Below are 14,854 nucleotides of genomic sequence, written 5' to 3' on the forward strand. Positions count from 1 at the left end.
CTTTCTCCTCACAGCACTATGTCTGCTGTGGAGTAGGGGGGGGGGGGATGAATACCCTGTCCTTTCTCCTCACAGCACTATGTCTGCTGTGGAGTAGGGGGGGGGGGATGAATACCCTGTCCTTTCTCCTCACAGCACTAGGTCTGCTGTGGAGTAGGGGGGGGATGAATACCCTGTCCTTTCTCCTCACAGCACTATGTCTGCTGTGGAGTAGGGGGGGGGATGAATACCCTGTCCTTTCTCCTCACAGCACTATGTCTGCTGTGGAGTAGGGGGGGGGGGGGGGGGGATGAATACCCTGTCCTTTCTCCTCACAGCACTATGTCTGCTGTGGAGTAGGGGGGGGATGAATACCCTGTCCTTTCTCCTCACAGCACTAGGTCTGCTGTGGAGTAGGGGGGGGATGAATACCCTGTCCTTTCTCCTCACAGCACTAGGTCTGCTGTGGAGTAGGGGGGGGGGGATGAATACCCTGTCCTTTCTCCTCACAGCACTAGGTCTGCTGTGGAGTAGGGGGGGATGAATACCCTGTCCTTTCTCCTCACAGCACTAGGTCTGCTGTGGAGTAGGGGGGGGGGGGATGAATACCCTGTCCTTTCTCCTCACAGCACTATGTCTGCTGTGGAGTAGGGGGGGGGGAATGAATACCCTGTCCTTTCTCCTCACAGCACTAGGTCTGCTGTGGAGTAGGGGGGGGGGGGATGAATACCCTGTCCTTTCTCCTCACAGCACTAGGTCTGCTGTGGAGTAGGGGGGGGATGAATACCCTGTCCTTTCTCCTCACAGCACTATGTCTGCTGTGGAGTAGGGGGGGGGGATGAATACCCTGTCCTTTCTCCTCACAGCACTAGGTCTGCTGTGGAGTAGGGGGGGGGGATGAATACCCTGTCCTTTCTCCTCACAGCACTATGTCTGCTGTGGAGTAGGGGGGGGGGATGAATACCCTGTCCTTTCTCCTCACAGCACTAGGTCTGCTGTGGAGTAGGGGGGGGGGGGATGAATACCCTGTCCTTTCTCCTCACAGCACTATGTCTGCTGTGGAGTAGGGGGGGGGATGAATACCCTGTCCTTTCTCCTCACAGCACTATGTCTGCTGTGGAGTAGGGGGGGGGGGATGAATACCCTGTCCTTTCTCCTCACAGCACTATGTCTGCTGTGGAGTAGGGGGGGGGATGAATACCCTGTCCTTTCTCCTCACAGCACTATGTCTGCTGTGGAGTAGGGGGGGGATGAATACCCTGTCCTTTCTCCTCACAGCACTATGTCTGCTGTGGAGTAGGGGGGGGGGGATGAATACCCTGTCCTTTCTCCTCACAGCACTAGGTCTGCTGTGGAGTAGGGGGGGGGATGAATACCCTGTCCTTTCTCCTCACAGCACTATGTCTGCTGTGGAGTAGGGGGGGGGATGAATACCCTGTCCTTTCTCCTCACAGCACTATGTCTGCTGTGGAGTAGGGGGGGGGATGAATACCCTGTCCTTTCTCCTCACAGCACTAGGTCTGCTGTGGAGTAGGGGGGGGGGGATGAATACCCTGTCCTTTCTCCTCACAGCACTAGGTCTGCTGTGGAGTAGGGGGGGGGGGGAATGAATACCCTGTCCTTTCTCCTCACAGCACTAGGTCTGCTGTGGAGTAGGGGGGGGGGGATGAATACCCTGTCCTTTCTCCTCACAGCACTATGTCTGCTGTGGAGTAGGGGGGGGGGGGGGTGAATACCCTGTCCTTTCTCCTCACAGCACTAGGTCTGCTGTGGAGTAGGGGGGGGGGGATGAATACCCTGTCCTTTCTCCTCACAGCACTATGTCTGCTGTGGAGTAGGGGGGGGGGGATGAATACCCTGTCCTTTCTCCTCACAGCACTAGGTCTGCTGTGGAGTAGGGGGGGGGGGGGGTGAATACCCTGTCCTTTCTCCTCACAGCACTATGTCTGCTGTGGAGTAGGGGGGGGGGGGGGTGAATACCCTGTCCTTTCTCCTCACAGCACTAGGTCTGCTGTGGAGTAGGGGGGGGGGGGGGTGAATACCCTGTCCTTTCTCCTCACAGCACTATGTCTGCTGTGGAGTAGGGGGGGGGGGGGGTGAATACCCTGTCCTTTCTCCTCACAGCACTAGGTCTGCTGTGGAGTAGGGGGGGGGGGGGGTGAATACCCTGTCCTTTCTCCTCACAGCACTAGGTCTGCTGTGGAGTAGGGGGGGGGGGATGAATACCCTGTCCTTTCTCCTCACAGCACTATGTCTGCTGTGGAGTAGGGGGGGGGGGGAATTAAAAAAACCCTGACAAAGAGCTCCTAATATCTTGAAGAACTTCCGGCACCCATTGTGTTTTAACCCATTCTGACCTGAGATCAGATTCATACGAGTTTTCCACTGGACACACACTGGTCTGATGAAACCCATTCTGACCTGAGATCAGATTCTAGAAATGTCAGTCGTTCTTCGATTTTTTTCAAAAAATAGCAGACCTACAAGCTCGTATCGCGCCACTCGGTGGCGCGATACGAGCTTGTAGATCTGCTATTTTTCAAAAGCTAAAGCATAACATGATGCCAACACCAAAATGGGTGCCCCGTCAGAATGGGTTAATGTGGCCCTCAGGTTAATATCAGAGTTCTGATGATTTGAAAACATGACCCACTTGAATAACTCTCTAAAGTCTAAATGAGTTGCTTAACGCGTAGTATTATTTATAATGTCTATTTTTAATGTCCAATGTATTTGTGCTTAGTTTATAAAGTTACTAATTACATTTACTACTACATTTACTACTAAATTACTATAATTAATGGCATTTGAAAGGCATTTGAAATTAAATTAAAAGAAAATTTAACTTTTCAGGATTCCACTTGAAAATATTCAGGATTTAAATTAAAATAATACTAGCAAAAATAGCAGATCTACAGCTTGTAAATCGGCTATTTTTGCTACAACAGTAATAAGCTGGAGAGAGTGTGGAAATATAGTGGCCCTCTGGGGTGAGTGTGGAACTATAGAGGCCCTCTGGAGCGAGTGTGGAACTATAGAGGCCCTCTGGAGTGAGTGTGGAACTATAGTGGCCCTCTGGAGTGAGTGTGGAACTATAGTGGCCCTCTGGAGTGAGTGTGGAAATATAGTGGCCCTCTGGAGTGAGTGTGGAACTATAGTGGTCCTCTGGAGTGAGTGTGGAACTATAGTGGTCCTCTGGAGTGAGTGTGGAACTATAGTGGTCCTCTGGAGTGAGTGTGGAACTATAGTGGCCCTCTGGAGTGAGTGTGGAACTATAGTGGTCCTCTGGAGTGAGTGTGGAACTATAGTGGCCCTCTGGGGTGAGTGTGGAACTATAGTGGCCCTCTGGAGTGAGTGTGGAACTATAGTGGCCCTCTGGAGTGAGTGTGGAACTATAGTGGCCCTCTGGAGTGAGTGTGGAACTATAGTGGCCCTCTGGAGTGAGTGTGGAACTGTAGTGGCCCTCTGGAGTGAGTGTGGAACTATAGTGGTCCTCTGGAGTGAGTGTGGAACTATAGTGGCCCTCTGGAGTGAGTGTGGAACTATAGTGGTCCTCTGGAGTGAGTGTGGAACTATAGTGGCCCTCTGGAGTGAGTGTGGAACTATAGTGGTCCTCTGGAGTGAGTGTGGAACTATAGTGGCCCTCTGGAGTGAGTGTGGAAATATAGTGGCCCTCCCCATCATCAAAGTTGCCCAGCCCTGATGCACACCATTGATCTGAGAAAAGACTTTGACTGACTAGAAATCAGGATATCACATTGTTTACAGTTCTGTGGAACAGACATTTTCTCTCTCTCTGTGTGTGTGTCTCTGTCTCTCTCTCTCTCTCTCGCTCTCTCTCTCTCATATATCAAAGGAGCAGGATTCAGGGAAGACAGAGGACGAGACGAGAGAGAGAGACAGAGAGAGAGAGGACAAGATAGCACAGATTAAGCATGAGAAAGAGAGTGAAAGAGCGCATGAGAGAGAGATGGTTTATTTAAATTCCTTTAGAAGTCTGGACTTCTCTTGTTGAAGTGGGAGCAGAGTGTGACGATAACGAGGTGATTGATCGCTCAGAGCGAGGAGAAGACGAGCCATGCTGATTAGGATCCCGGCAGTGATTGAGTACAGCAGTGTGACGAGAGCAGGACATAAACGTCTGCTCCGGGGCTCTGTTCTGACACTCTGAGCTTCATTTAACAGTCTTTTCTCAACCAGTGTTCCAAGTCAAAGAGTGTGAGTTGACAACTTGAAGGAAAGTGGGTCGTGTGAGGATATTATGTGAATTTAACATGGCTTCTAAATAGTGATGCACCGAATATTCGTCCGCAGAAAATGGCAAAAAATGCATTTTCGGCCTATTCGGTTTCGGCCTGAATAGGCAGAAGATATATCACCGAATAGTGTATGCAATTAATGCGTTCAAAAGAGCTGAATAAATGTTTTAGGACTCATAATAGTGATTATTATTATAGTTAAGTTTTGCCATAACCATTTATTTTGCCATAAATCAGGTAGCTTTAAGGTACGGCCATTACAACAATGGTACCGTAGGAAAAAAAGATATATTATATTCATCATATTCGGATATTCGGTTTTCGGCCAAGAATGTCCCTTTCGGTGCATCCCTACTTCTAAATCCTTCCACAGGAGTGAGGCTCTGCTGAAGCAGACACTGCAGATAGGACGTCTCAAAACACAGTAAAGGGCAGTCCATACTCTCTCTCCGACAACCCAACCTTTTCGTCGGAAAGATCAGACTTTAAATGTTTTCTCCGAAGTCGAGTTCGCAGAGTCCAAGTCTGGGAGGGCAGCTTTCAGAACAAAGATTCTGAGAAATGCGTTTCCGAAGTGTTGTAGTCGTACCGGAGCTTTCCGACGAAAAGCTTGGTGGTCGGAGACAGTATGGACTGCCCTTAACCCATTCTGACCTGAGATCAGATTCATACGAGGTTTCCGCCGGACACCCACTGGTCTGATGAACCCATTCTGACCTGAGATCAGATTCTAAAAAATGTCAGTCGTTCTTCGATTTTTCAAAAATAGCAGACCTACAAGCTCGTATCGCGCCACTCGGTGGCGCGCTATGAGCTTGTAGATCTGCTATTTTTCAATAGCTAAAGCATAACATGATGCCGACAACAAAATGGGTGCCCGGTCAGAATGGGTTAAGCCTGTGAGATCGCTTTTGGCCGCGAGGAAGACACGATATAATGTTTTGGACGCGTACCTTCTTCAGTTTGCTCTGGTCGTCCTTGTAGGTGATCATCAGGGCCAGAGCCAGGTCTCCCTTCTCCCTCCTGGTCCCCTCGCACAGCAGGGGATGCTCCGCCTCGCTCACCGTGGTCTTCATACCTTCATACATCACACACACACACACACATTCATCAAATAATGTGCCCATACCCGAGGTGGGCTTGGTGAAAGGGCCTTTCTGTGTGGAGTTAAATGTTCTCCCTGTGAGTTTTTATATTTTTGCATAATTGTCCGTGATGGAAGAAAACAGTGATTTCCTCTGACTGATCGCTGATCGTCATCCATCTGGTCAGAATTGTAATTTATTAGATTAGACGTCAGATTAGTTTCAGGCCCCGGGCGGTTGATTTTATTAGATTAGACATCAGATTAGATTCAGGCCCCTGGCGGTTGATTTATTAGATTAGATTCAGATTAGATTCAGGCCCCTGGCGGTTGATTTATTAGATTAGATTCAGATTAGATTCAGGCCCCTGGCGGTTGATTTATTAGATTAGACATCAGATTAGATTCAGGCCCCTGGCGGTTGATTAGATTCAGATTAGATTCAGGCCCCGGCGGTTGTTAGATTAGACGTCAGATTAGATTCAGGCCCCTGGCGGTTGATTAGATTCAGATTAGATTCAGGCCCCGGGCGGTTGAATAGATTCAGATTAGATTCAGATTAGATTCAGGCCCCGGGCGGTTGATTTTATTAGATTAGACATCAGATTAGATTCAGGCCCCTGGCGGTTGTTGGTTAGATTAGATTCAGATTAGATTCAGGCCCCGGGCGGTTGATTAGATTCAGATTAGATTCAGATTAGATTCAGGCCCCGGGCGGTTGGTGCCTTGACTGTGTCAGTCAATGCCGGATTTGGCCGCCGACTCCCATCTGAATAATATGTTGTTCCAGGGACCCCCCCCCCCCCCTATCATCCTCACCCAGAGCAGCGACCGCGGCCTCGAAGCCCAGCTCCTCGTCACCCGGCATCTCGTTGTTCCTGTTCCGCGAGGGCGGGCGGGAGCCCGTCGGAGACACCACAGCACAGACTGGACCGGGAAGAGACACAGACACAGCAGGACAACATGTCAATAACACAGACTGGACCAGGAAGAGACACAGACACAGAGACACAACATGTCAATAACACAGACTGGACCAGGAAGAGACAGAGACACAGCAGGACAACATGTCAATAACACAGACTGGACCAGGAAGAGACAGAGACACAGAGACACAACATGTCAATAACACAGACTGGACCAGGAAGAGACAGAGACACAGCAGGACAACATGTCAATAATACAGACTGGACCAGGAAGAGACACAGACACAGCAGGACAACATGTCAATAACACAGACTGGACCAGGAAGAGACACAGACACAGCAGGACAACATGTCAATAACACAGACTGGACCAGGAAGAGACACAGACACAGCAGGACAACATGTCAATAACACAGACTGGACCAGGAAGAGACACAGACACAGCAGGACAACATGTCAATAACACAGACTGGGCCAGGAAGAGACAGAGACACAGAGGGACAACATGTCAATAACACAGACTGGACCAGGAAGAGACAGAGACACAGCAGGACAACATGTCAATAACACAGACTGGACCAGGAAGAGACACAGACACAGCGGGACAACATGTCAATAACACAGACTGGACCAGGAAGAGACAGAGACACAGCAGGACAACATGTCAATAACACAGACTGGACCAGGAAGAGACAGAGACACAGCAGGACAACATGTCAATAACACAGACTGGACCAGGAAGAGACAGAGACACAGCAGGACAACATGTCAATAACACAGACTGGACCAGGAAGAGACACAGACACAGCGGGACAACATGTCAATAACACAGACTGGACCAGGAAGAGACACAGACACAGCAGGACAACATGTCAATAACACAGACTGGACCAGGAAGAGACAGAGACACAGCAGGACAACATGTCAATAACACAGACTGGACCAGGAAGAGACAGAGACACAGCAGGACAACATGTCAATAACACAGACTGGACCAGGAAGAGACACAGACACAGCAGGACAACATGTCAATAACACAGACTGGACCAGGAAGAGACACAGACACAGAGGGACAACATGTCAATAACACAGACTGGACCAGGAAGAGACACAGACACAGCGGGACAACATGTCAATAACACAGACTGGACCAGGAAGAGACAGAGACACAGCAGGACAACATGTCAATAACACAGACTGGACCAGGAAGAGACAGAGACACAGCAGGACAACATGTCAATAACACAGACTGGACCAGGAAGAGACAGAGACACAGAGGGACAACATGTCAATAACACAGACTGGACCAGGAAGAGACACAGACACAGCAGGACAACATGTCAATAATACAGACTGGACCAGGAAGAGACACAGACACAGCAGGACAACATGTCAATAACACAGACTGGACCAGGAAGATACAGAGACACAGCAGGACAACATGTCAATAACTTGGAAGTCCCATCAGTGGACCCAGATATGATATGACAGGCAGGCAGGCAGGCGCACGCACACACACACACACACGCACACACACACACACACACACACACACACACACACACACACACACACACACAGGCACGGGGAGACAGTGCATTCTTGGGTGCACGTTTTTAAAGCAAGTTATCCAGCACTTGAACTGAGCAACTTAATTCACCTGGATTTGGGTGAAATTTGACCAGGAATATCTATATTTTGAATTAAGTACCGAGTACTCTGAATGGACCCATACAGGTCTGTAACTCAAGGCAATGTGCTTACCTGGGGTACAGAGCACGTCGAAGATGAAGCTGGCCAGCATCAGGGGCAGGACGGGACGGTAGTCGCAGAAGTTCCCGTCTCGGAGCTGCTCGGCGCGGTCCCTGATGGCCGTCATCTCCACCACGCCCAGCGGGATCTTCTTCAGCAGAGACACCACCTCGGACTCCTGATAGGCCAGCTTCACCTGGGAGGAGAGAGAGAGAGACAATGTGCAATGGCAATTGTCCAGGGTGTTTTAGAGAAGGGAGAAGAGTCTAGGACGTGTGGAGCGTTGTCCAGGGTGTTTTAGAGAAGGGAGAAGAGTCTAGGACGTGTGGAGCGTTGTCCAGGGTGTTTTAGAGAAGGGAGAAGAGTCTGGGACGTGTGGAGCGTTGTCCAGGGTGTTTTAGAGAAGGGAGAAGAGTCTAGGACGTGTGGAGCGTTGTCCAGGGTGTTTTAGGGAAGGGAGAAGAGTCTGGGACGTGTGGAGCGTTGTCCAGGGTGTTTTAGAGAAGGGAGAAGAGTCTGGGGCGTGTGGAGTGTTGTCCAGGGTGTTTTAGAGAAGGGAGAAGAGTCTGGGACGTGTGGAGCGTTGTCCAGGGTGTTTTAGAGAAGGGAGAAGAGTCTGGGACGTGTGGAGCGTTGTCCAGGGTGTTTTAGAGAAGGGAGAAGAGTCTGGGACGTGTGAAGCGTTGTCCAGGGTGTTTTAGAGAAGGGAGAAGAGTCTGGGACGTGTGGAGCGTTGTCCAGGGTGTTTTAGAGAAGGGAGAAGAGTGTGTGAGTGTGGGCTACATACCTCCAGGGCCTTGGTGGAGGCAGGCGGTCTCTGGAGCTCCAGGGAGAACATGCCGGTGCTGAAGGCCAGGTTGTGGAGCTCCAGACGCTCGCTGAGCACGGTGAGCAGGAAGGCAGCTTTACACAGCGTGTTGGTGGCGACCTGCGTCTGGCGCGTGGTCGACACCTTGCTCTTCTTACCCTGAACGACAGACACGCAGCAAACGGTGGGAAATAAATGGTACGTTCTCACACGTTGAAACACAAGATGGCGGAGGAAACCATGCGAGGCACCGACCTGCACATCGGGAGCAATCAGGGGGTTCAGTGTCTTTCTCAAGGACACTTCGACACTAACTCTGGGGGAGGAGACCACAGGGATGGAACCTTGCGGTTCCCATCAGGCTGTTCTACCGGCCACTCTACCCTTGGGACACTCCATTCTGGTCCAACAGAGTCAGGGTGCTGCTCTTGTGGCTCAGTGGAAACACTCTGCTACACCAGCGGGCCTCAAAGTATCCCTGAGTGGGGTTCCTCGTACTTTTGCACTTTCATTTAACCCATTCTGACCTGAGATCAGATTCATACGAGGTTTCCACTGGACACACACTGGTCTGACGAACCCATTCTGACCTGAGATCAGATTCATACGAGGTTTCCACTGGACACACACTGGTCTGACGAACCCATTCTGACCTGAGATCACATTCTAAAAATGTCAGTCGTTCTTCGATTTTTCAACAATAGCAGACCTACAAGCTCATAGCGCGCCACCGAGTGGCGCGCTATGAGCTTGTAGATCTGCTATTTTTAAATAGCTAAAGCACGACATGATGCTATAACACCAAAATGGGTTCCCGTTCAGAATATGGGTTAACCCATTTTGGACTGATGTCGATAAAAAAATAAAGGCTTCTAAATAATGCTTATAACACAAAAAAGGTTTTTTCTTTAATTCCAGACTTTTACTTGGAGAACTTCTAAGTTGCAGTATCGATACTTTTACTTGAGTAAAAACTAGGGCCGGGCCTAATTGCGATTAATTATGATTAATTAACTACAGAAAAATTCATGCATTAAAAAGAAATTACGCATTTTAATCGCACTATTCTTTTCACCGCGGAACGTTGTCACTGGACAGTTTTCAGACGGACCTGCACACCAAGTGTCCGTGTCCTCTTCAGACAATAACACCACCAGACACCGCAGACAGTTCACCAGACTGGGGGAAGCCGCTGAGATCACTTTGCTTGTCCCCGTGGATTGGAAATAGGATTTAAAAGGCTATCCGATGGTAGCGTGGATTACAGCACAGTTGTGTGCAATTATTCAAAAAATAATTATTACCCCTATTACTAAAAAAACAATGTTTTATTGCTTAAACTTATGTATTCACTATTCATTGATTCACTAGTATACCAAAATCCATTTGAAAAAATTGCTTTCTCACTGTTCTCGGGTCAAATAATGATATGCGATTAAAATGCGATTAATCTAGATTAATTAATCGCAAAGCCTCTGATTAATTAGATTAATTTTTTTAATCGAGTCCCAGCTCTAGTAAAAACCCAAAAGGAGTAGCGGGTGGTCTTACCTTGGTGGTGGGCTGCTCCACCATGAGGTCAGAGTAGCGGGTGGTCTTACCTTGGTGGTGGGCTGCTCCACCATGAGGTCAGAGTACTGGGTGGTCTTACCTTGGTGGTGGGCTGCTCCACCATGAGGTCAGAGTAGCGGGTGGTCTTACCTTGGTGGTGGGCTGCTCCACCATGAGGTCAGAGTAGCGGGTGGTCTTACCTTGGTGGTGGGCTGCTCCACCATGAGGTCAGAGTAGCGGGTGGTCTTACCTTGGTGGTGGGCTGCTCCACCCTGAGGTCAGAGTAGCGGGTGGTCTTACCTTGGTGGTGGGCTGCTCCACCCTGAGGTCAGAGTAGCGGGTGGTCTTACCTTGGTGGTGGGCTGCTCCACCCTGAGGTCAGGAGGGTGGTCTTACCTTGGTGGTGGGCTGCTCCACCTTGAGGTCAGGAGTAGCGGGTGGTCTTACCTTGGTGGTGGGCTGCTCCACCTTGAGGTCAGGAGGGTTGGCCAGGAGATCTCCGGCCAGCTCCACCGCCAGGCGGCACGCCTCGTTGCTGTAGCCGTGGGCGTGGAGCGCCTCGGCGCACGCAAACAGCACCTGGGACGACCACAGGGGGGCGCTGTTTATTAGTATTTATTTACAAACAGCACCTGGGACGACCACAGGGGGGCGCTGTTTATTAGTATTTATTTACAAACAGTACCTGGGGGCGACCACAGGGGGCGCTGTTTATTAGTATTTATTTACAAACAGCACCTGGGACGACCACAGGGGGCGCTGTTTATTAGTATTTATTTACAAACAGCACCTGGGACGACCACAGGGGGGCGCTGTTTATTAGTATTTATATACAAACAGCACCTGGGACGACCACAGGGGGGCGCTGTTTATTAGTATTTATTTACAAACAGCACCTGGGACGACCACAGGGGGCGCTGTTTATTAGTATTTATTTACAAACAGTACCTGGGACGACCACAGGGGGCGCTGTTTATTAGTATTTATTTACAAACAGCACCTGGGACGACCACAGGGGGCGCTGTTTATTAGTATTTATTTACAAACAGCACCTGGGACGACCACAGGGGGCGCTGTTTATTAGTATTTATTTACAAACAGCACCTGGGACGACCACAGGGGGGCGCTGTTTATTAGTATTTATTTACAAACAGCACCTGGGACGACCACAGGGGGGCGCTGTTTATTAGTATTTATTTACAAACAGTACCTGGGACGACCACAGGGGGGCGCTGTTTAGTAGTATTTATATACAAACAGCACCTGGGACGACCACAGGGGGCGCTGTTTATTAGTATTTATTTACAAACAGCACCTGGGACGACCACAGGGGGGCGCTGTTTATTAGTATTTATTTACAAACAGCACCTGGGACGACCACAGGGGGCGCTGTTTATTAGTATTTATTTACAAACAGCACCTGGGACGACCACAGGGGGCGCTGTTTATTAGTATTTATTTACAAACAGCACCTGGGACGACCACAGGGGGGCGCTGTTTATTAGTATTTATTTACAAACAGCACCTGGGACGACCACAGGGGGGCGCTGTTTATTAGTATTTATTTACAAACAGTACCTGGGACGACCACAGGGGGCGCTGTTTATTAGTATTTATTTACAAACAGTACCTGGGACAACCACAGGGGGCGCTGTTTATTAGTATTTATTTACAAACAGTACCTGGGACGACCACAGGGGGGCGCTGTTTATTAGTATTTATTTACAAACAGTACCTGGGACGACCACAGGGGGGCGCTGTTTATTAGTATTTATTTACAAACAGTACCTGGGACAACCACAGGGGGCGCTGTTTATTAGTATTTATTTACAAACAGCACCTGGGACGACCACAGGGGGGCGCTGTTTATTAGTATTTATTTACAAACAGTACCTGGGACGACCACAGGGGGCGCTGTTTAGTAGTATTTATTTACAAACAGCACCTGGGACGACCACAGGGGGCGCTGTTTATTAGTATTTATTTACAAACAGCACCTGGGACGACCACAGGGGGGCGCTGTTTATTAGTATTTATTTACAAACAGCACCTGGGACAACCACAGGGGGCGCTGTTTATTAGTATTTATTTACAAACAGCACCTGGGACGACCACAGGGGGGCGCTGTTTATTAGTATTTATTTACAAACAGTACCTGGGACGACCACAGGGGGCGCTGTTTATTAGTATTTATTTACAAACAGTACCTGGGACGACCACAGGGGGGCGCTGTTTATTAGTATTTATTTACAAACAGCACCTGGGACGACCACAGGGGGGCGCTGTTTATTAGTATTTATTTACAAACAGTACCTGGGACGACCACAGGGGGCGCTGTTTATTAGTATTTACAAACAGCACCTGGGACGACCACAGGTAGCGGTGGGTGACAAGGTTATGCCTTATTTTCTATTAATTCTTTCTATAATTTTTATCCCACGATTCTGTAACCCATTTTTCAGTTGCCAGTTGGCCTAAGATGTGTTACTCTCCCTCTGCCCGGAAACAGTTATTCCAACCAGTGCCTGATCCCAGCCGAAGCTGGAATCCTAAAAACGGGTCTAGGGGACAGGGTCTAGGGGACAGGGTCTAGGGTCTAGGCGACAGGGTCAAGGGGACAGGGTCTAGGGTCTAGGCGACAGGGTCTAGGGGACAGGGTGTAGGGTCTAGGGGACAGGGTCTAGGGGACAGGGTCTAGGGGACAGGGTCTAGGGGACAGGGTCTAGGGTCTAGGCGACAGGGTCAAGGGGACAGGGTGTAGGGTCTAGGGGACAGGGTCTAGGGGACAGGGTCTAGGGGACAGGGTCTAGGGGACAGGGTCTAGGGGACAGGGTCTAGGGGACAGGGTCTAGGGTCTAGGCGACAGGGTCAAGGGGACAGGGTCTAGGGTCTAGGCGACAGGGTCTAGGGGACAGGGTGTAGGGTCTAGGGGACAGGGTCTAGGGGACAGGGTCTAGGGGACAGGGTCTAGGGGACAGGGTCTAGGGTCTAGGCGACAGGGTCAAGGGGACAGGGTGTAGGGTCTAGGGGACAGGGTCTAGGGGACAGGGTCTAGGGGACAGGGTCTAGGGTCTAGGCGACAGGGTCAAGGGGACAGGGTGTAGGGTCTAGGGGACAGGGTCTAGGGGACAGGGTCTAGGGACAGCCTCACAACGTAGCGTACCTCCATGCGCCCCTCCTGCTCCAGCGGTTTGATGCCGGCGAAGATGTCCGGCTCCTCCTCCTGGTGCATGTCGGCCACGCCCCTGTCCCCCCCGTCCTCTGAGGCGGCGGCGTTGACGTAGTACGCCTGGTAGTCGTCTTCTCCCCCTCCTCCTCCTCCTCCTCCTCCTCCTCCGCCCGCCGCCACTGCTGCTGGAAGCTCCGCCCCCACAGCGGCGTTGGCGGCCACAGAGGCCCCTCCCACTATGGCCACGGTGCGGTGGTGGTGGTGGTGGTGGTGGTGGTGGGGGTTCCCAGGGGGCCACGAGGCCACGCCCGCCGCCAGGGCTGGAGCGGAGAGGACACACATTGGAGGATTCAAACATTAATTTGTCACAATAAGATTTAACCCATTTAGGCCTGAGATCGGATTCTAAAAATGTCTCGATTTTTTCAGAAATAGCAGATCTACAAGCTCGCAGTTTTTCAATAGCTAAAGCATAACTTAATGCTAACACCAAAAGGGGTTCCTGCCCAAAATGGGTTAAACATTAATTAGTCACAAATAAGATCTAACCATTAAATGTCACCACAAATAATTGTGATTAACAATTTGTGTTTTTTTGCATTGAACATTGGAACGTTAACCCATTCTGACCTGAGATCAGATTCTAAACATGTTTTCTAAATCCTGACAGTTTTCCATTCTGACCTGAGATCAGATTCTAAAAATGTTCTTCTACATCCTGACAGTTTACTGAAAAAGCTATGTTTCTATGTCAGTCGTTCTTCGATTTTTCTGGTGCGCTATGAGCTTGTAGATCTGCTGTTTTTCAATAGCTAAAGCATAACGTAATGCTGACACCAAAAGGGGTTCCCGCCCAAAATGGGTTAAACATTAATTTGTCACAATAAGATTAATTGTCACCACAAATAATTGCGATTAACAATTTAATTGTGGGTTTTTTTGTGTGACCAAATTTGACTGGGAGACTGCCATTGGATTTTTTTGAATTTTTGTTTTTTCATTTCATATCAAAGCAGGGATTCATAGCTTAAAATTGACATATTGGTTGTTCAGTTTGACCCACCAGTTTTGGAGATATGGCTTATAGAGTAATGTCTTGCAGAAAACAGCGAGTTGAGAAAACAGGCTTGAAAAGGTTCACTTCTGTGGACATTACACCTATAGCTACATGTTTAAGCATTTATTTCATATTTACATGTCTTCTGTGGTCTCTAACATTACACTATAGCTACATGTTTAAGCATTTATTTCATATGTACATGTCTTCTGTGGACTAACATTACACCTAGCTACATGTTTAAGCATTTATTTCATATTTACATGTCT

The 14,854-nt window shown here is 49.4% G+C and overlaps 1 protein-coding gene across 1 annotated transcript in view; it reads right to left on the reverse strand.

The window, feature by feature from the left end:
* Nucleotides 1-14,854, reverse strand: part of zswim8 (zinc finger, SWIM-type containing 8) — a 144,906-nt gene that overhangs the window by 51,431 nt on the left and 78,621 nt on the right. The window contains exons 16-21 of the mRNA XM_083775375.1: nt 13,523-13,848; nt 10,807-10,938; nt 8,788-8,967; nt 8,013-8,196; nt 6,142-6,249; nt 5,192-5,316 (exon numbers count right to left, since the gene is read on the reverse strand). Coding sequence (XP_083631501.1) covers nt 5,192-5,316; nt 6,142-6,249; nt 8,013-8,196; nt 8,788-8,967; nt 10,807-10,938; nt 13,523-13,848 — 1,055 coding nt within the window. The remainder of the gene's footprint in view (nt 1-5,191; nt 5,317-6,141; nt 6,250-8,012; nt 8,197-8,787; nt 8,968-10,806; nt 10,939-13,522; nt 13,849-14,854) is intronic.

Source organism: Protomyctophum parallelum, assembly GCF_964188405.1.
Source record: "Protomyctophum parallelum genome assembly, chromosome: 10".
Lineage (NCBI taxonomy): Eukaryota > Metazoa > Chordata > Actinopteri > Myctophiformes > Myctophidae > Protomyctophum > Protomyctophum parallelum.